The sequence below is a fragment of the Botryllus schlosseri genome, chromosome 3 (genome assembly GCF_051294905.1).
Source record: "Botryllus schlosseri isolate E-star chromosome 3, Bs_hap1, whole genome shotgun sequence".
NCBI classification, from domain to species: Eukaryota; Metazoa; Chordata; class Ascidiacea; order Stolidobranchia; family Styelidae; genus Botryllus; species Botryllus schlosseri.
The window spans coordinates 32682683-32704723 of NC_137238.1; the positions used below are offsets into that span (position 1 = coordinate 32682683).

The 22041-nt window shown below is 42.4% G+C and overlaps 1 protein-coding gene across 1 annotated transcript in view; it reads left to right on the plus strand.

The window, feature by feature from the left end:
• The window catches only part of LOC145436560 (uncharacterized), a 164858-nt gene that overhangs the window by 16345 nt on the left and 126472 nt on the right, over window positions 1–22041 (plus strand). The window contains exon 15 of the mRNA XM_080313922.1: window positions 20669–20914. Within this exon, the coding sequence (XP_080170048.1) occupies window positions 20669–20914 (246 nt within the window). The remainder of the gene's footprint in view (window positions 1–20668; window positions 20915–22041) is intronic.

Here is a 22041-nt window from a genome sequence, read left to right on the forward strand (position 1 = left end):
ATATAACGCGTGCGTTCGATTGTAAGAAATGAATTTTCAAACTATGTCGGTCAGACTTTCAAATCTCGTATACTCAAATGTAATATGTTAATCTCAAACCGCACACCGAGTAGTATTTACTTTGGTTTATAAAATATACCGAGTAGTAATTACTTTATCTTACAGAATAGTAACGACTTTTACAGTTGAACAAAAAAGACGATTTGGCGGTCAATGACTACAACCGAACTTGCTATGGATTTTAGATTGTAGCGATTGTATGTACTCGCGTAATCTTGTCTTCTTTCCGTACGGATACTGTTGAGTTGGTTGGGTAAGTTACAAACGGATTTACTTGACAAGGTTTTTCTTTTCCTTGTTGACTCCGCGGGGTATGGTAAGATGTTAAAATGTCGAGACGTAATACCATTTCCGTTAACTCAAACTCATTCGTGATGAATTGTCGAGCGCAATCTAAAAAGACACAAGTTGAAAACAGTTGGTTTGATTTTAATCAACTAAAAAGTCCTTTTGTTTTGGTGTTGGGTTTAATACAATTTGTATAACCGTGACTTACTTTGATTATAATCGAGTTGTTGATGTCACGATTGTTCGTATTTTCGTTAAGAGTTGATTTCAAAAAGGGTATGATGAGAATATCGGATTGTGAATCAATGTCATCGTAAAGGACTTACTGGTCTCACGATAGCTTACATTAAAATATACGGATTCGTCTGTGAGAAATTAATTCTCGGTTATTTTTCGGGTATTCAAATCTCGTACACTCAATGTTAATCTCAAGTCGATGGCATTGATTTGTAGTTGTTGCGTCGTGAAAACTATCAATCGCTTTTACAGTAGAATAATTAAATATGAAGAATACAACTGATATTGATTGTTGGATGTTGCGGTTGTACAAGTTTCGTTTGTCTACTTTCGGATACATACTCTTGTGCTATGTGAGTTACAACGGATTTACTTGGCAGTGTTTTCATAATTGACTCTTTCGAGTGTTGTAAGATGTCGAGATGTCGAGACGAATAGAGTTTGCATTTCCAGTTTCTTAATAAATAGCTAGTTCGTTAATAAAGTTGTAGGTTCTCATGAGTTGATATTATTCAGATCAATATGTGAATATTACAAGCGAGCAACACTATTCGTGTTCACCAGGATGAATTAATAAAGTTTACAAGTTGTAGTCATATAATCAAGTAAGTGAAAATTAGGTTTAACACATGTGAATGTTTTTGTGCTTGACTTTCTTGTGTGTTCTAACACGGTAAAATTTCGGGGTGCGGTAATGATAGCATTTTCAGAAAGTCAGTTGTAACAAAAATATTTATTGACCAATGATAGAGTTGTAAGTTTCAATGTTTGTTTCAAATCAACGAGCGAATAATCTGACAACCAAGCGATCAAAATTGTTAATATTATTGATATAAGACAGTACCATATTTACGGACTCTGACTAATATTATCTTGATGTCAAGGTGTATATTTACGCATTCGGATACGATTCAACTTGAGTTTTGTAGTGAGTTTCAAGTTGACGAAATACCACCGCGATTGAGTATTATCATGATTCTTGTTCCTCAACTAAAGTCGATCGCTATTCCAAGGTGTGAAAACGAATCGCCGTCTACGACGGTTCTGTGACAGGCTAATTACCAAAATATTACCTTGTGAGCGAAGTTAATGATACGATTGTGCGTGCTTTTGTGAAGAGTTTGATTTCGGAGTAATAAATACAACGAATGTATAATGTGTATACTTGTGATTCTTGTTGTGGTTGTGAACAGCAGACTATTCTGTAGGTGCGAAACAGCGGTATGGAAGGTGCGAATAATACGAACTGAATCTCGGCGTACTATTCAGGTTATGTAGGAATCAACAGACAGCGCGAAAAGACTTGAGTTAGAACACGATCGGTCATTTGTCACGACTGAACTACGGCGTCTTCATGTAGAACCGTGTGAGCGATCCCTATACTGTAACGCTATCATGTCGCGTCTATATCAGCTACGTTAACATGCCGCCGCGGTCTATACCCGAAAGTACGAATCATCGCCGCATCCATAAGAATAACGATATATAGAAGTCGCGCTCACTGTAAACGTTGGGAATAACTCGAATCGGTCATATATAATAATTTTGAATATGCACGCTAAGTAATGGCGTCACTGTTTACTATACTTGATATTCAACACCACATCACCAGAGATCCCTATACCCGTAACGTTATCAGGCAGTTCATCGACATAACGTATACCTGAAAGGGTGGTATCACCGACATCAGCGATAGGGACTCGAAAAGGGTGGAGTCACCAACACGAGTTTTCACGACAGGTCATGAGCGAGCCCTATACCTGAAAGGGTGGGGTCACCAGAGATCCCATAAGAACGCATGGCAGGTCACCAGCGGAAGGGGGGGGGGTCATCAACACGAGTTTCGCAGCAGGTCACCAGCGGGTCCATAAGCCACAATGGCACACCACGAGCGATCATACTAACTACTCATGTGGCCCTTTAGCCGAATAGGTGGGTCACCCCTGGTCTATATAGATTACTAATTTACCCGTAGGTTAGTTATCTATAGTAATCTAGAGTCTGTCAGCCGTCAGTAGCCTAACATCTGATGCAGCAACGAAGACATATAGGTGCCGCCGTACCAGCTTGTGACGACATAATGAATACATGTCAAATGTCGACAGCATCATAGTTGCACTTGAACGCACTTGCCGTGCCATTGCCCATTGCTCTGTACAGCATTAAAATTCTGATGCGGCGTTTCAACACTGGCACTCTACTCGTTAACATTAAGCCATATAGCTCAATTCAATTTTTAAATGTGCGATTATTATTCAACTGTAACTGTAGTAAGAGCAATATGGGCGGATATTACGACGTGATCAATAGAAATTCGATTTGTACCAAATGGCCAATGGTTTGACGTTCGATATTTGTGCACTCGTTACCAGTCCATCCGGTGCCGATCAAGTTTATCTGAATATAATATTTTCCGGTTGAATCATAACGAATAATCGAGTTATACACTGTGCCATGGACATTGCGCCATGCCCATAACGAATTAAACTATGCAGTATGCACATTGCACATTTACAAGTCAAAGTGCGCGATAATCCGGGAATACTAGAGTATCAAGCAGACATCAAGAATGAATTAACGGAACAGATGATTACAAATTGGAAATCGCGTATCAAATCAGTAATTTCTCTCCAACATAAAATACCATGGGGTTTTGGGCTACTCTTCTGCCATCCCCTATTTACGCTCGGCTCGTGCTTGTCATATCGACATGTGCAACGAAATCACGTTTTTATCCTTTCTCCCATTTCGCGTATCATTATTTTCGAACCATATACAATTGGCCAACAAGGTTGTGCTGATGATGAAATTGCGGGTATGCCGAACACCCACAATATTCACAGGCATATTTCGCATACCGAGGTTCGGCACTCATGTATGAAAATTGAACATTGAACATATGACTGCTCTGCTGTTAAATCCCCAGTCGGAAAAGGTAGAGCCAAAGATGAAAAGATTCATAATATCGCGAAGGCCTGATATTGAATTATGTGAACTCAGCAGATATGGTTGTTGCATATAGGCCTATAATAGCATCTTATGAAATACGTCGGAACCGGAGCTACCCCTCAAATAACTGGGTCCAGCTCCGGCTCCGGCTGAATTTTATGTGGAGCTCCGGCTCCGGCTCCAGCTCCGGCGAAAATGCACGGCTCCGGGGCTCCGGCTCCGGCTCCAAAGCCCTGGCCTCGACACAGACTGTCCGTTATCTGTAACAGTGGTGCGACCAGTCATATGAGTTGCATTTCTGAGATGTTTATTGAAGTGACACCCTTTCGTGTCGAAATTGAATTAGGTGATGGTAAAGTCATATATGCTGAGGGAATTGGGACCCTTCGTATGGCGATGTATGAAAAGGACGAGAGAACGGGTATTGCCGATTACCAAAACGCACTTATGTCTCCGACTTATCAACAACAGTTTTCCATGAGTGCCGCTGTTGATAATCCCAAATATGAAGACGCTTTTGATTCGGATGGTATTCGCATTTTTTTATAGAGATGCAGCGCTCAATGTTGCTACTGGCAGTGTCGTGGACAGTTTGTATGTGCTTGATTTTCGCCCATGTAGCGAAAAAGAAATGCGCTGTTTTATGTATTCGTACTGATAATGATGGCGAATATATCAGTCAGCTTAAAGAGAAAGGAATACGGCATGAGAAAACTGTGGGGGCTTATCCTCCGCAAAATGGCGTTGCTGAACGTCTGGATAGAGTACTATGTGAATGAGCTATTGTTATGATTCATGGATCGCAGGTACCACCGCATCTATGGCCTGAAGCGATTATGACCGCTAATTATTTGACGAACAGAAGTAGTACTGCTGCTTTGGATTGTGAAACACCGCTTGAAATGTACCGCGGCACCAATCTTTCAGTCTCAGTATTGTCGCATCCAGCAACTGGTTTGCCCTTGGCAGAGTCAAGAGGCCTGAAAGATGCCTTGCACTCTGAGCATTGTGATTTATGGAGGGAAGCTGCGCGAGAAGAAGTAAAATTAATGCATGATTTGAAAGTGTGAGTGTTGGTCAAATCTCGTGCTGATGCAAAGATACTTGGATGTAAATGGGTACTGAAGTATAAGTATGATGAGAATGGACAAGTGAACCGTGCGAAAGCACGTCTTGTTGCACTTGGAAACAGTAGTCGAATATGTGGAAGAGATTATGAGAAAAAGTGTGCACCTGTGGTGCATGCAAGCTCATTTCGTGTCTTCATTGCTTTAGCGAATAAGAATAGTTTGCAAATTCATCAGATGGATGTTAAAACTGTATTTCTCCATGAGAAACTGAATGAAACAGCCTGAAGGATTTATAGTAAAGGGGAAGGAGAATATGGTGTGTTTGCTGAAGAAATCAAATCATGGGTTGAAGCAATCACCGCGTTGTTGGAACCAAGTTCTTCATGAGAAATTGACTGGAATGGGATTCGAACAAACTGTATCCGACCCATTTATAACTTGTAGATCCATTGGAACATGATATGGCGAAATATTCATTTGACGGTGTATCTCATTTCTTTTTTGGAATGCGTGTGAAGCAAGGATATGATTACATATGTATTGGGTAAGATAGTTTCGCTCATTTGGTGTTTGAAAGATTCCGAATGTCTGACTGTCGACCGACATCTACTCCAATGGGTCCTGGTGCAAAACTAGAAAAGTCGAAGTCAACTGATACAAAGTTTGATGTATCTACGTGTCCTGACTTAGACCCAATATCCAATGACCAGGAACGCAGAACGCCGAGTCCAATACTACTTTAATATTAGCGAGACGTACAGCTAACAGCAACTCGGCAAATAAGGACAGCGGGTGCAATATAAGGCAGCGTAATGATTACATCAACAATGATTATTAACACCACATTCTTCCCCGCCAAAATAATATACAATACGAAATGAATATCGTTACGAGTGCAATCAGTGCATACTAGAAACGAATTGACCATAGCGATCAAGAAGCCTTTCGAATTCTTGATGATCTCCGTAGCGTCGGATTTTCAGATCGAACGGTCTCGTCCCTTTCGGCGGCTCCGTCATTTGATGGCGAATTCGGTTCTTGATGTTCCTGACGCAGGGTTCATCGCAAACAGGATCGTAATCTGCGTCAGCCAATGTTGTACCGTCAAGTTCCGACATTTCCCTTCTTTCACCATCGTCATTCTGCACTTTGGAACCATACTCCAAGTCTGCACCTGTTTGACATGGGGCAAGATCAGAAGTAGATACAGTTCCTTCGTTACCGTTTGGTAGGCGTATTTTGGCATAGGTTTTGTTCGCTTCCAGTATGGTCACTTCGTCGACAAGAGGGTCTCCTCTCCTCCTCACGAAACGTCGCAGAAGCGCCTGTCGTCCAAACGATAGCCACTCGGGCAAGCTTTCCCCACACATAGAGCGTCTGCTGAAAGGGAAAAACCGCTCGTGTGGCGTCGCGTTAGTCGATGTACACAAAAGGGATCTAACGGAATGCAATGCTTGACTCAAAACCAGGGCCGTAACAGCACTTCGTCAGGCCCCCCCCAAAACTTTGGTCTTGGGCCCCCCATAGGGTTATAGACCTAACTTCTGGGGGGCTTCGCCCCCCAGACCCCACTCCGGCGATACACTCTTTACCACTATTCATCATATTCATTGGGAGTATGTTTAGTGAATCAGCTTTTGCCGCCTGAGCGCGCGAAGCGCGGAAAATTTCTAGAATTCATGATTTCATCGGTCAGTATGATCGGGAATTGCATATATTGGTATCAATTTTTATCTTCTCTCTGCTCACGTAACCAGATTTGCCGGTAGAGCTGATTGAGGTGTGTTTGAAAAGGTAGGACCACTCAATAATAATTAAACATCTTCGGGCGTATACCCGTTGGCAGGAACGAAACAGCACCTCGTCAGGCCCCCAAAAACGTGGGTCTTGGGCTCTCATAGGGTGATAAAACGACCCCCCCCCATCACGTTGTTCGCGTTTGTCACGAAATTATCTGTACTGCATTGTGAGCCAGCGCGAGGCGCGAAAATTTTCGATAATTTATGATAAAATCGGTCAATCAGATCGGCGATTGCATATATATTATGCTATCAATTTATTGTCCTCTCTACTCACGTAATTAGATTTACCGGTAGAGCTGAGTGAAGTGTCTTGAAAACGGGAGGGCCCGTAAATAATGATTAAACATCTTCGGGCGGACGGACCCGTTGATATGACTTCGTTACATGATGTTATTTCGTGACTTCCAATCTGCTATATCAAAACATATAGAATCGCCCAAACGTAGGCTTCTAAACTAAGAGACGCACACGATATCAAATTGGTATTTCTTCACTGGAATAAAATTTTTCCCAGCGGGATGGTAATTGTCTTGTGAGGTTCAGATTGCAAAGACAGGAACATTCGGTGCCAGTCATTTAGGCGCCTGGACAATTAAACCTATATGCATTTTGTATAGCCTATATAACGAAGTCTTCGGTCTGCATAAGGGCATAGACCTTTTCGGCCAAGCTTTTCTCGCTGCCGATCGTTCTGGCACACTTCTTGGAGTCGCATGTTATATGGCCTAAAACTTGATTGTATGTCATGGTTGGTCGTGGCGCGGTAATGGCCCAATACCCTATAATATAGAGAAACGACTACATGAAATCGCGCGCAGCGCGAAAAATTTTGAAAAAATTGCATAAATTTTCAAAAAATACTCTATGATTTATGCTAATTCACGAAATAATTTTGGGCCCCCTTCGAGCTCGGGCCCCCCCAATTGGGGGGTTTGGGGTGCGGCAGTTACGGTGCTGCTCAAAACATCAGTCCACTTGTTTTCAGGCGAGTTTCGAGAACGCATGAGTAATTTGACAGTTCTCCATACAGTCTGATTGATGCGTTCAAATTGGCTGTTGCCTTGTGGATGATACGGCGTCGAGTTACTGAATGCAATGTCTCTTTCAGCCAGGACTTTCTTCATTTCTTTACTGGTGAAACACGATCCCCGATCGCTGTGAACAAATTCTGGAAACCCAAATAAACTAAAGAGATCCTCAAGGCATTCAGTTACAGCCTCCGACGTTGTCGTTTGACACGGGAAGGCAAACGGAAATCTGCTATATTCATCAACAACCATAAGAACATGAGGAAACTGACCTTTTACTGGGCCTTTAAAATCGATGGACAACCGTTCCCAGGGTTTCGAAGCCTTTACCAATGGAATAGGATTTCTTTTGAAAAACCTAGGCTTCAGTTCTGCACAGACCCTGCAGTTTCTACATATGGCCTTGACTTCCTCGGTGGTGTAAGGAAGGTATCTATTTCGAACAAAATGACCCAGTCGAGCCATGCCAGGATGACCTAGAGCAGTGATTCCCAAGTGTGGCCCCCAGATAGCCTTCTTGCGGCCCCAAAAATATATTAAGAAATCGAGTTATGACTATATATAAAATTTATATTTATAAAATACTCTTGCTCGGCTTGGCCTCTGTAGTTTTTAATTATAGAATTGTAGGAAAGTTGTGAGTATAGACTGCTAACGTTACGTCGTTGCTGTTTCAATGCAATGTGCCCTAACTTTCCAGTTGAACGAGCAGTAGCTATAGATATAAATAGGTATTGATAACTTTCAAAACCGGAGGAAAATCCTGAAAAAATGGTTAAGTTTTTCCCACTTCGTGGTCGCTTGACTAAAAAAGAAAAAGAGGCTCATTTCCCGGAAAATACAGTTTTTCTTTCACATTAACAGGTGGTTGACCGAAAAAAGGTCAACTTTCCTGTCAAGCTCCCGAAATAGCCGCCGTATAGCGTTCCTACAATGCTGACTTAACGTAGATCAGTCGAATTTGGCCCTATATGTCACCAAAATCCTCAAAAAAGAAGACAAAATCTCAAAAAAGAAGACGTTTGGGCGTCCTCCGAGAACACTTTTAAAAAAAATCAAAAAAGAGGACAAATCATCTTAAAAGAGGACGTAAGGTAACCCTATGATAACTAGATGTGCAACACGTGACTCACGGTTGAATACGCCGATATGCATACTGCTTAGCAGGCTGAAAGCAGCATAATTGGTAGTCCTATAGTCAGGGCCGTAACTGCCGCACCCCAAACCCCCCAATTGAGGGGGGCCGAGCTCGAAGGGGGCCCAAAATTATTTCGTGAATTAGCATAAATTACAGAGTATTTTTTGAAAATTTATGCAACTTTTTCAAAAAATTTCGCGCTATGTGCGATTTCGATTCGCCACATATCTTGATTATTGGGTACTCTTCCCCAAGAAAAAATACGCAAGATTTATAGAAATGGGTATATCAGCGTTGGCTATGACCGCAACACAACGCACCAAGACATATAAAGTTTCAGGCCATGTAACATGTGACTCCAAGAAGTGTGTCAGAACGATCGGCGGCGAGAAAGCCTTGGCCGTAAAGGACTGCTTTTATGCTGACAAAAAACTTCGAAATACCATAAACTTCGTTATATAAACAAACTACATATAGGTTTAATTGTCCATTTAGGCGCCTAAATGACTGGCGCCGAATGTTCTTGTCTTGGCAATCTGTACCTCACAAGACAAATACCATCCCGCAGGAAAGAAAATTATATGCCAGTGAAGAAATGCCAATCTGAAATCGTGTGATCTTTCAGTTTAGTAAGTTTGGGCAATTCTACATTTTTTGATATAGCAGACAGGAGGTCACGAAATAACATCACGTAAAGAAGTCGTACCTAGGGGTCCGCCCGCCCGAAGATGTTTAATTTTATGGGGTCAGCAGTTTCAAAGACACCTCTCGCTCAGCTCTACCGGTAATTTTGTGGCAAAAGCGAACAACGTGATGCGGGGTCAGGTTATCACCCTATGGGAGCCCGGGGTCCTGACGAAGTGCAGTTACGTTGCTGCCAACGGGTATACCGCCGGAGATGTTTAATTACTATTGAGGCGGCCTATACCTTTTCAAACACACCTCACTCAGCTCTACCGGTAAATCAGATTACGTGAACAGAGACAGGATGGAAATTGATAGCAATACATGCAATTCCCGATCATATTGACCGATTCAGTCTAAAGAGACTAAAGAAATTTCTCGCGCTTCGCGCGTTTAGGCGAGAAAAGCTGATTCACTCAACGGACATCCAATGCAGCAGATAAGTAGCGGTAAACAGTGTACAGTTTTGAAATCTCGCCAGGGCAATAAAACTACTCCGAAATAGCCATGATGACTGTTTGGTTCCGTTTCATAGCCGTAGTATTCGTGCGGCCCCGACCGTACTCTGAAATTCTAAATTTGGCCCTCACACCGAAAAAGTTTGGGAACCACTGGCCTAGAGCGTTATGAATTTCTTGGAGTTGCATAGTCGTTGGGATGCTCGCTGCGGTATGTCTAGACTCTAGACAATGCATCAGGAACAATGTTCAGCCTACCTAGTCTGTGACATATATCGTAATACATCTGTCCAAGTTCCAACCGCCACGCTGCAAGTTTCGCGTTCTTGATCTTCCCTCGGTTTCTCTTGTCAAAAATGAACGATACGGACTTTTGATAAGTACTTAATGTGAAGTGACGACCCTTCAAGAAGTGTTCCCATTTCCGGATCGCTTCGATAATTGCTAGAGCTTCTTTTTCGATTGCAGGATATTTCCGTTCGTGATTGCTTAGTGTTCTCGCCATGAATGCAACAGGGCGGCAACCCTCAGCCAAAACGCCGGCTATGCCCACATCTGATGCATCGGTTTCAACCTGAAACGGCAAATCATCGCGGATTGCACAAAGACTAGCTTTAGCGAGATCATCCTTTAATCTTATGAATGCCTCGATAGCCTCTGAATCCAGAGGCAGCTCACTCACGTTTAAGAGCCGGATACGAGTAGAGAAATCAGGTATCCAGCGAGCATAGTAAGCAAACAAATCTTTGATTCTTGCCAACTCTTTTGGTGTCGTCGGTTCTTTCATCTCGATCAAAGGTTTCATTCGCTCTCGATCAGGACTTACTTTTCCATGAGAGATCTCGTAACCAAGGATAATCAAACTAGTTTGAGCAAACTTACTTTTCTCTTCGTTGATATGCAGTCCTACCTCGGCCGCTGCATCTAGCAATTTTCGTAAGTTCTCATCGTGTTCGTCTCTCGTCGCCCCAGTAACTGTCAAGTCATCCAGATATGCGTAGACTCTCTTCAAGTTAATATTTTCGATGAATTTATCCATCACCCGCTGAAACGCTGCCACACTATTGGTTACTCCAAAAGGAACGCGCCGGAACTGATAGAGTTTTCCGTTGGCTTCAAATGCAGTGTAAATCTTTTCGTCATCACGAATTTTCAGCTGGTGGTATGCCTCTTTCAGATCGATGCTGCTATACCACTTGTCTAGGGCAACTTTGTTAACGATATCTTCGGTAAGAGGTAATGGATACGCATCTGGACACGTGAAACGATTTAACGTTGTAGAGTAGTCCACAGTCAACCCCTTTTTACGGTTACTCTTTACTACAACAAGTTAGGCTCTCCAAGGTGAACGACTATGTTCAATTGTACCCGATTCGAGCATCCTCTTGATCTCCGCATCAATAAACGACATGTCATCCTCGCTGTAGTTTCGCGAGCACGAGGGTGACAATCCGGAGTCATGAATTCAAATAATCTTGGTTCTTCCAGACCGTTGGCAGCTGCAATAGACACAGTAGGATCGGTAGTGGGAACAGATTTCGCCCGATTATCATCACCAAGACACCTTTCGCCGGCGTCTGCCAACTCCTTTATATTCAGTGGTGGAAGATCCCCTCCCATCGGAAATATTATGGAGCGATGTTTCTCCATGAATGTATGTCCGATGATAACATCAGCACAAAGGTCCTTCATAACGGCGAACTTGATGCTTCGGTAGCGCCGACCGCAACAAGTGAAATCTGTCCACACGAAACCCAAGATTTCTGCAGATGTGTTCTTTACAGCAAGATCAGCCGACGATGATCCGCCTCCCAACTTCATCCCCAACTTCCGCGCTCGCCGCGCGTCAATGAAGTTAATAGCAGCCCCGGTGTCGAACAGGGATTTCAACTTTCTCCTCGAATAGATGGGTACGACAGCCTTACCTAGGCATGTCGGGGCGCCGGCCAGAACAGCGCGACGCTGCAAGTCGGCAGAGGCATGAACAGCTGCCGACATAGGCGACTCCGTCTGCGGCTTTGACTGGTACACTTTTGCGTAATGTCCTTTACGCCTGCAGTTAAGACAAAGGGTCTTGTACGCAGGGCAGCCCTAACCGTCGTGCTTGCGTTCCCCGCAATACCGACATTTCTTTTTCTTCCGCTTCTGATGTTTTCGTCTACGAACTGCAGCGACTTTATCGCCATGAGAACATATCTGTAGACGATTCCCGGGATACTTGCAGATTTTCACTGACGGATCAAAAACTACGACGGGCACTGCGGCGGCGTTTTATGTATTGCGAACTATCAACGGCGCAACCACTATCATAAAGGAATCGAGTTCATTCACTGCAGAATTGGTGGGAATAAGCTTAGCTCTACAATGTGCTGTGGAAAACAGCAATACCAATATACTAATACTCGTGGACTGCTTGAGAGCAATTCAAGCGATTGACAATATTTATGGGCGATCACATCACCTCGTCGCACCAATTTTACAGACGATCCATCGGATATCGGAGGCAGGATACGAGATCGCTATTGTTTTGATACCTGGTCATTATCAAATTCCCGGGAATGAAAAGGCAGATGAATTGGCCAGAAGAGCGAGTCAAGCCAGTGTGCAAACGACTGAATTCAAACCTTCCGTACGAGACATCGCTGCTTCGCGTCGGAAGGCGTGCATCGAACTATGGAATAACCCAGTGGTTCCCAACGTGGGCGATATCGCCCCCCAGGGGGCGATTTGTCGGTCCAGGGGGGCGAAAATAGCCAAGGGGGCGATAGGGGGCGAAAACGGACGTAAGGGGTGATGGCGCGTTGAAATGGCTATATTGGCGTCCTTGACCGTAACTGCCACACCCAAACCCCCAATTGGGATGGAGGGCCCGAGCTCAAAGGGGGCCCACAATTTTTTCGTGAATTAACATTAATTATAGAGTATTATTTTGGAAATTTAGGCAACTTTTTCGAAAAAATTTCGCACTGCCCGCCATTTCGTGGTCGCGTATTTCTTGGTTATTAGATCTCCTTCCTCCAAGAAATAATTCGCATGAGTTATAGAAATGGGCATCTCGGCGTCAGCCATAACCACACCATGACGCACCAAGACATATGAGGTTTCAGGCCATGTAACATGAGACTCCGAGAAGTGTGCCAGAACGAGAAAACCTTGGCGGAAAAGGACTGCCTTCATGCTGAGCGACTTCGATATATATACGATATACATATATATTTAATTGTCCATAGGCACCTAAATAGCTGGCGCCAAATGTTCCTGTCCTGGCAATCAGAACCCCACAACAAATTCCATTTCGCAGAGAAGAATTAATTGCCAGTGCAGAAATACCAATTTAAAAGCGTGTGCGTCTTTTAATTTAGTACGTATGGGCGATTTGAATATCTTTTGACATAGCAGACAGGCCACGAAATTTCATTACGTAACAAAGTCATTATACCACAGGTCCACCCGAATATGTTCAATTATTTTTTACGGGCCCTACATTTTCCAAGACACCTCACTCAGCTTTACCGGTAAATCTGAATACATGAGCAGAGAGAGGATAAAAATTAACAGCAAAATATATGCAATTCCCGATCGTATTGACCGATTCAATCATGAATGATAGAAAGTTTTTGCGCTTAGCGCGAAATAAGCCGACAAACTAAAGAGTCCAACAATTTGTGCGGAGAAGTAGCGGGAAAGAGGTATCGGGGGAGTTTGGTCTGAGGGTGCACAAGTTTGCTTTATCGCCCTATGGAGGGGGGGTCAAGACCAACGTACCGGGCGGGGGCTGACGAAGTGCTGGTCGGTCCTTTGGGAATCAAGTCGGAGAAGTCACCTTTTTGGTTAGTCAACTCACCAAAATTTAGCAGGAAAAGTGTGATTTCGAGGTCGAGCGGAAAAGGTCACCTTTTTTCTTAGTCCACTCGCCGGTGATTTCAGTCTGTATGCCCATTTTTCGGTTCCCAATATGTGGGGGGCGATGATCGGTGTGGAGTTTGAAAAGGGGGCGATGAGTCGAAAAAGGTTGGGCACCACTGGAATAACCGCTATTCACAATCGGATAAGTCACAACAATATAAGGAATGTTTTCCAACCGTCTACCACAGAGCAGACGTGAATGGACTACCGAAAAGGTATCAAGCGATTATGTTCCGACTTCAAACCGGACATTGTGGACTAAAAGCACATCTATTCAAATTGGGAATAGCAGATTCAGCCAATTGCTCAGTGCCGCCAAGAAGAGAGTGTCGCCCATTATTTATTGACGTGTCGAAATTATAGACACCAGAGAAGAGTTCTCGAGGACACGTGTCGGAGGAAGAATATCGCTCCCACCGTAACAAACTTTTTGACTGACACGCATATTTTTCCATACGTTGTGGAATTCGTTCTCGCAACAAAACCATATATTTGAGTTTATATTTTGTAATGCAATACCCACCCCTAGATGATAAATGATTTTTTGGATATGGCGAACAAAACCACTCGCGTTATAATCGCAAATCAAATAATAATCAACAACAATCGCCATCAGAATCTCAACCAGAAGGGCTTCGTGAAGATTGCGACTCCGTGAAGGTAGAACTCGAGTAATCAGAATTTCTCACCATCGCTAGATTGCTATTAGCAGACGCATCAGCCGAATACTTTGCAGCTTGATCCAAGGTCTGTGCTAATTCTAGCACCGAATCAATCTTCAGATCACTCTTCTCCAACAGGCGCTGCTGTATGAACGGTATTTCAGTCCATTCACGATTGCATCGCGCAGAGCTTCATTTCGGTGCTCTGCCGCAGAAACCGCAGTGAACTCGCATTTGCGAGCGAGTTCCACGAGCGTCTGATGAAACGCCGCGATCGATTCCCCACTTTTCCTATGCCGACTAACCAACAGGTGTCTTGCATAGACTGTGTTGATAGTCTTCTCGAACCTTTCCTCAAGCGACTTCATCGCGGCGTCGAATGTTGTAGCATCGGCAATGTAACCGTAGACTTCGGAGTTCACGGCACCGATCAAAACTCTGAGCTTGTTCACATGAGGGTCATTCTCCTTCCGACGCACCTCGAGCTCCGTGAAATGTTCAGTGAGCTGTCGCTTCCAGTGGCGAAACAACGTTGGTGCCCTGGAATCCTCTGGATCGATGCTCAATCGATCTGGCGAGCTCAGTCTTTCGGCCATGCTTCAAGAAAATATTTAAGTAGACTGTTCTGACTCATTTGGTGTTTGAAAGATTCCGAATGTCTGACTGTCGACCGACATCTACTCCAATGGGTCCTGGTGCAAAACTAGAAAAGTCGAAGTCAACTGATACAAAGTTTGATGTATCTACGTGTCCTGACTTAGACCCAATATCCAATGACCAGGAACGCAGAACGCCGAGTCCAATACTACTTTAATATTAGCGAGACGTACAACTAACAGCAAATCGGCAATTAAGGAATGACCATACCCACGACAGCGGGTGCAATATAAGGCAGCGTAATGATTACATCAACAATGATTACTAACACCTCACTACGGAAGTCTGCTCTATCTGGCACTTTATACCAGATCTGATATTGCGTTTGTTGTGGCGAAACTGGGTCAATATAGCAGTGATCCGACTGTGTACCATTGGCAGATGATAATTCATTTGTTACGATATATTCGTGGAACTGTCGATTATGGGATACCTTACAAGCGTTAACCGAATTCAATCATGGATTATGCAGATGCTGATTTTGGTGGAGATCGAAATGACAGAAAGTCAACGTCTGGATATGTAATAATGAAAAACAATGGTCCTATTGCATGGAGATCTAAAAAACAAACCGTGACGGCCCAGTCAACTGCTGAAGCCGAATTTCTAGCGTGGAACCTTGTCGCTCGAGAAACTGCTTGGTCTCGTCAGTTCCATGAAGAAATGGGAAGAAAGATTGATTGACCAATCACACTATATGAAGATAATCAAAGTGCTATTGCTATGTGCAAGAATCCTGTCAACCACCAAGCAAATAAGCACATTGCAATAAAATTTGGTTTTATCAAATATGAGCCTGATGGTAATAGAATTCAAATTAGTTATGTACCAAGTGCTGTTAAATTGGCCGATATCCTGACAAAGCCTTTACGTCGACAACCCTTCTGTTACCTGAGAGATAATATTGGTCTGTTACCTGAGAGATAGTATTGGTGTTAGTCAAATGCAAGCATGATGATCATTAAAAAATTTCCAAAGAGTCTTGAAAATCATGATTTTATAATGCTTGATATATTATTGAACCGTTGGAAATAATGTTGGCTGCTATACAAGTGTTTGAAGTGTTAAGCAGTGGTTCTAAACCGGGGGTCCGCGGACCCCTGGGGGTCCGGGACACCTCTAAATTCGCAAGATGATGATGGATAACAATTTTTATTTCGTTTTTAAATTAGGGATAGCATAAGGCAGTTTTCCTCCACAACTGATAAAACCTCATTACTCACATCAGAATAATCTTCTGACATGAAATATCTTACTGCAAAAATTCATTTTTATTGCTGTTTAAAGACGCTTTGTTGGGGTCTGTGGAAAAAAATAAAAATATGGATTCAAAGTTGTCGGTGTCATCAAATTAGTGAACAGTCGTTTAAAATAAATACTCCTCAATTTTTTTTCCAATGAAGGGATTGAAACCTCGCCACGAAATCCACTTATCCTGTTATATACATATCCACTCGCATTGACTTAAAAGGCTAAAAAAGCCAAGAAATGACAGTGGATCGAGCTGAAAGTCGACGGCAAAAGAACCGACGAAAGCCTGGAAAATAACGAGACTGAGAGAGTGCAAGAGAATTTGAACATGAAGAAATGCCTCGAAATGTGTAAAATATATCTTGTCGTGGAGAACAAAGCCGTAAGATGGGCTTTAAGCACCAGCGTTGTGTATTGTAATATTAATATTATTAATAATAGTTTGGTTGTATTAAGGTTAAATATTCAACCTAAATAATCAACCTAACTCCTGAACTGACGCGCCACTGCTGTGGATGCCTGCCAAACGGTCGGGATATATCGCACCTGGACGTATCGGCCGTCGGAACAAGCGGATGACGCCAGAGGACTCGTCAACTCCGAGCACACAAGAGGAGCACCATAGAGGAGATATTTCTCAACATGGCGACTGTGCGGCATCGAAGTGTGGCTCACAAACCAGCTCTGCAGCAAATGAACAAAAAGAAGAGACACAGATGGAGTAAAGAAGGGTATAAAGAAATAATGAGATGTTACTGCTAGCTAAACTTGAAAACTCGCCAGGAGTAACCGAAGGAACTTTTCAAAAATGGAAAGAGAGAACAAACAACTTTCCAACCATGACTGCCAATACCCTGGAAACTATGAGACGCTGTGTAATCACAAAATTATCAGAACAAGAACTCGCAGAAATCGAGAGCGAAGTTGGTAACAAAAACATAGCAAATTTTGAGGCACTAGAGCTTCAATTCCGCCAAGATAACCTGATTCCGCTACCACCACTTGGCAACCTGAACATCACAGAAGTAGAATTACAAAACACCACCAACAACACCTAACGATGATGATATGGACACGTAATTAGAATTGGAGATCAAAAATCAAATCATCGACCAAATGAACTCCACATTGGATATAAATAACAGTGAATTTACCTGACATACAAATTACAAAGAAACTGAAAACTGATATTGCAGTAGCCAACAAAATCTTGACAAAAACCATACTATCTGTAATTCTAAATGAAAAAGATGGAGAAAGGCCGCGATGTCCCAACAACAATCAACAACCTCATTTTTAGCACTGCAGCAGTTGACAACAATCAACAAACTCATTTACAGCACTGCATCAGTTATCTCAGAAAAGCACTGCAAAGACCAAGACATGTCAATAAAAAAGGGGAAGGCTTACGCCAGCTTGGCAACGTAGAATTGAAAACAAAATAGCAAAACTAAGGTGTGCTGTTGCGATACTCTCAGAACTAAAAAAAGGTAATGTTACCCGCAAAGTAAAAAATAAAGTAAAAATAATAGAACTGGAGCACTAAACAAAACTGCAGTCAACAGAAAAAGTGGCAATGCTGCAAGAAGATTTAAAAATGAGAATATGCGCGAAAGCGCAACGGCCACGGCAGATGTGGAATCATTTTGGAAGGAAATATGGGAAACCAAAAAATAGCACAACTCAAATGCAAATTGGATAAAATACCTCCACACTGACCACCTACACAACCAGAACAACAATGGTCAGAAATCGCAAAACAAGAAATCAAGGAGGCCTTAAAAAGTGCACTGAACTGGAAAGCAGCTGGTCCTGACCAGATCAAAACACTGACCAAAATCATGGCAAAACGAAGCTACAAGCAACTAGAAAATCTTCTTCCGCCTGAGCAGAAAAGATGCAAGGAAGGCGCCCTTGGCTGTAAGGATCACCTGCTCCTTGACAAAACCATTGTTGAAAACTGCAAGAGGGGACACACTATAACCTCAGCATGGCATGGATAGACCACAAAAAAGCTGCCGACTCAGTCCCTCACACATAGATACTGAACAAATGCGTATGTACAAAATGAATCCGATCATCATTAGATTTATTGAAGACTCGATGAAAAATTGGCCTACAAAATGTTGATCAAACATGACCAAGGTGAAATAGTACCCTGTACACTTCAGATCCGCAATGGAATATTTCAAGGCGACTCATTCTCGCTACTTCTATTCTGCCTCAGCTTAGCTCCACTCAGTGAGTTGCTGAGAAAACATGAAACAGGATACGTGATGAAAAAAGCAAAAAACTCTGAAGGTCAAAAGATTCATCCATTACCTTTTGTTCATGGATGATCTGAAACTGCATGCGAAATCCGATGCGGACCTGAATACCGAAATGTAAATTGTTCATTAGTTATTGTAAGATATAAAATGACATTTGGCTTGGATAAATGCTCAAAACTTACCATACGACGTGGAACAGCCACCAGCACTGGCGACATGAAATTCAAAATGGGCGAAACCATAACGGAATTGAATGCCGAAGCTCTATATAACTATCTAGGGATATCTGAAAGCGATAACATTAAACATACTGCAATGAAATCAATTATAAAAAAGAATAGATTAGCAGGCTCGAGTCAATTTTAAAAACTGAACTCAATTCCAAAACAAAATCAATGCCATAAACAGTCTTGCAGTGCCTGTCTTGAGATATAGCTTTGGTGTGGTGAACTGGTGCAAAGATGAAATAAGAAAATTGAACACAAAGACGAGAAAACTGATGACAATGCACCACATGCATCACCCAAAATCTAATACACAAGGACTTGTACATCCCCAGAAAAAAGGTGGTCGAGAACTATAGGAAATTGAACAAACTTTCAAAACAAAAATCATTGGCTTGTCACAGTACATTAACAACAGCGATAACATTTACTGCAAACTCATTGCACAGGAAGACAAACAGCGCAAAACAAAATCTCTCAGCTATCCACACGACAAGTAGCCTACGTTACGTCAGAGGAGTCAACATCGAAACAGCTAATCTATACAATGCTGAAAACACTGTTGCCAAACCCACAACAATAGCAAAAGCAGAACGAGTGCAATACAAAAATGCAACACTCAAAATGAGAGAAACGATATTGGAACCGATGCCTCTTCATATACATCACAAGAAGTTGACTTCACATCCCCACGTAGACAAGCTTTCATGGACCTGGCTATCCAACTCTGGCCTGAAACCGGCAAGCGAAGGATTCATTTTCGCAAAACTCACGAGACATATCCAACAGATTTCGGGTAACGTTCGATTCGACACGATCCAGAAGATCACGTTATTGGGCACTGTGCAGTGTGAATATTCTTCGGAAGGCCTTGAATGCACCAGTGGACTAAAATTACACTTGTGAATCACAGTATACTTTGTGTAATTTCGATTCTTCATTTTCAATCATCTCTACCTCTGCTCTGTACCCCTTGCCGATTCTTCGTCTACTGCAATTCTGTAATCTGACTTCTCCATGCATTGCGTAGAAATAATAATTTGGCTGTATTACGGAAATTTTGAAAATTTACTCCAATCTCGCCATTTTCCTTTGAGGGCAGGTTGCTCCTCAGATTATGTGTGCATTTTCCAGTTTTACTGTGAATAAAGAATAATAATAATAACATAACCACTATTCCAGAATAACTTCAAGATGATATGCTAGATAAATATGAGTAGGCTGGACGTGATATGTTCATGAAAAATATGTTTCTTCATTATGGTTCCATAAATGTTGCGACCACACCAAAAGTGTCGACGGAAGCGTTACTCATTAATATTGCATTAGCCTCCATCTACCTTTGTGGAAAGAAATTTTCGGCACTCGTTGATATCAAGTCGAAGACGCGGACTTTCAACACCACAGCTGCAAAATTAGCTTCGAAATAATAAAAGTCTACCCAATTTCTACATAAATAGTATGATGTTATTTTCAAGAAAAGACATTTTGTTGCTGTTTATCACAAGCCTACAGTTCATATTTGCACAAGAAAGATGACGGTCGCACCATAATTGAGCCATATTTGAATTAAAACTTGCGGGGGTCCGCGAAGGTCCGTCATGGTGAAAAGGGATCCGCGTAGCCAAAAAGGTTGAGAACTATTGTATTAAGGAATATTGAATGCGTGAAGTTATGTGTTGATAATTCCGGGTATAATCTCTGGCGAATGTGCTCACCTCGTGGTTCGGTTTTAGTGTTTCAAGACGTCGCTCGCTGTTTGAACAGGTACGCTGTTATATACTCTGCTGTGTGTGTTGGACTGGTCTTTGTCAAGTCTAAGGAATAAGAATCTCAAGCCTCAGGTAGAACGGTGTAGATTCTGAATTTTATCCTATGTGACCTCGGGATATAATTTTTAAATCGTAATAACAATTCATCAACATATATGTTTTTGGTATATGCATGTGACAATATTCATATTGTAAATCTCGGCTTATTTTAGATATGGACGAATGTTCCGAGGGACTTCATACCTGTCACTACAACGCAACTTGTGGCAACACCGATGGCTCATTTCTTTGTGAATGTATGGCTGGTTATGCCGGAGATGGTGAATCGTGTACAGACATTGACGAATGCGTGGAACATTTTCACGAATGCCACTTCAATGCAACGTGTTCCAATAATGAAGGTTCTTACATTTGTGAATGCGACACTGGATATTCCGGAAACGGGAAATCATGTACAGGTATCATAAATGAGCATTTACTTAGCCTATATATAATATATATTTCATTATATATCAGAACTGGGTAAAGTGCGGCCCGCGAGCCACATGCAGCCCGCGGAGCTATTCTGAGTGGCCCGCGAACGGTTACTATGAATTCAAAACATAAAACCTACTTTCCACTGTTGCTGAGTGGACTGTAACCTAAACTGAACCCAAAGTTCGTTTACTTGCAAGCCTGTTCGATAATAAGCCGTGATTAAGCAGCCTACGTATATCGTATACGTAATCCAGATTCAATATCAAGTCAATGTAGCAAATTTCGCCGTAACAAATAAAGTCACAAGAAGCCACCAAAACTTCTCTTTTGCCATTGTCACATTACGCATTACACGGTCTGTGCTTCAAAGTGTTACTATATACGTTTCCAAATCCCTAATTCGTAAAGGTGCCCACGACTAATATTAGTCATCATCAGTACCATATCTGCCCCACCGCAAACCCCCCAATTGGGGGGGGGTCGAGCTCGAAGAGGGTCCGAAATTATTTCGTAAATTATCATAAATTACAGAGCATTTTTGAAAATTTATGCAACTTTTTCAAACTTTTTTCGCGGTCGGCGAGTTTTCATGTTGCCAAATGTCTTTATTTTGGGGTACTCTTCCCCCAAGAAAAAATACGCCAGATTTATAGAAATGGGAATATCGGCGTTGGTCATTACCGCGCCACGATGCACCGAGACATATAAAGTTTTAGGCCATGTAACATGCCACTCCAAAAAGTGTGCCAGAACGATCGGCAGCGAGAAAACCTTTGCCGAAAAGGATTGCCCTAATGCTGAGCGAAAACTTCGTTATATATACAAAATACATATAGGTTTGATTGTCCATAGGTGCCTAAATGACTGGCGCCGAATATCTTGGCAATCTGAACCTCACAAGACATACCATCCCGCATGGAAAAATTATATACCAGTGAAGAAATACCAATTTGAAATCGTGTTCGTCTTAAAGTTTAGTGGCCTACGTTTGGGCGATTCTATATGTTTTGACATAGCAGACAGTAGGTCATGGAATAACATCATGTTACGGAGTCATACCAACAGGCCCTACAGTTTCGAAGACATCTCACTCAGCTCTACCGGTAAA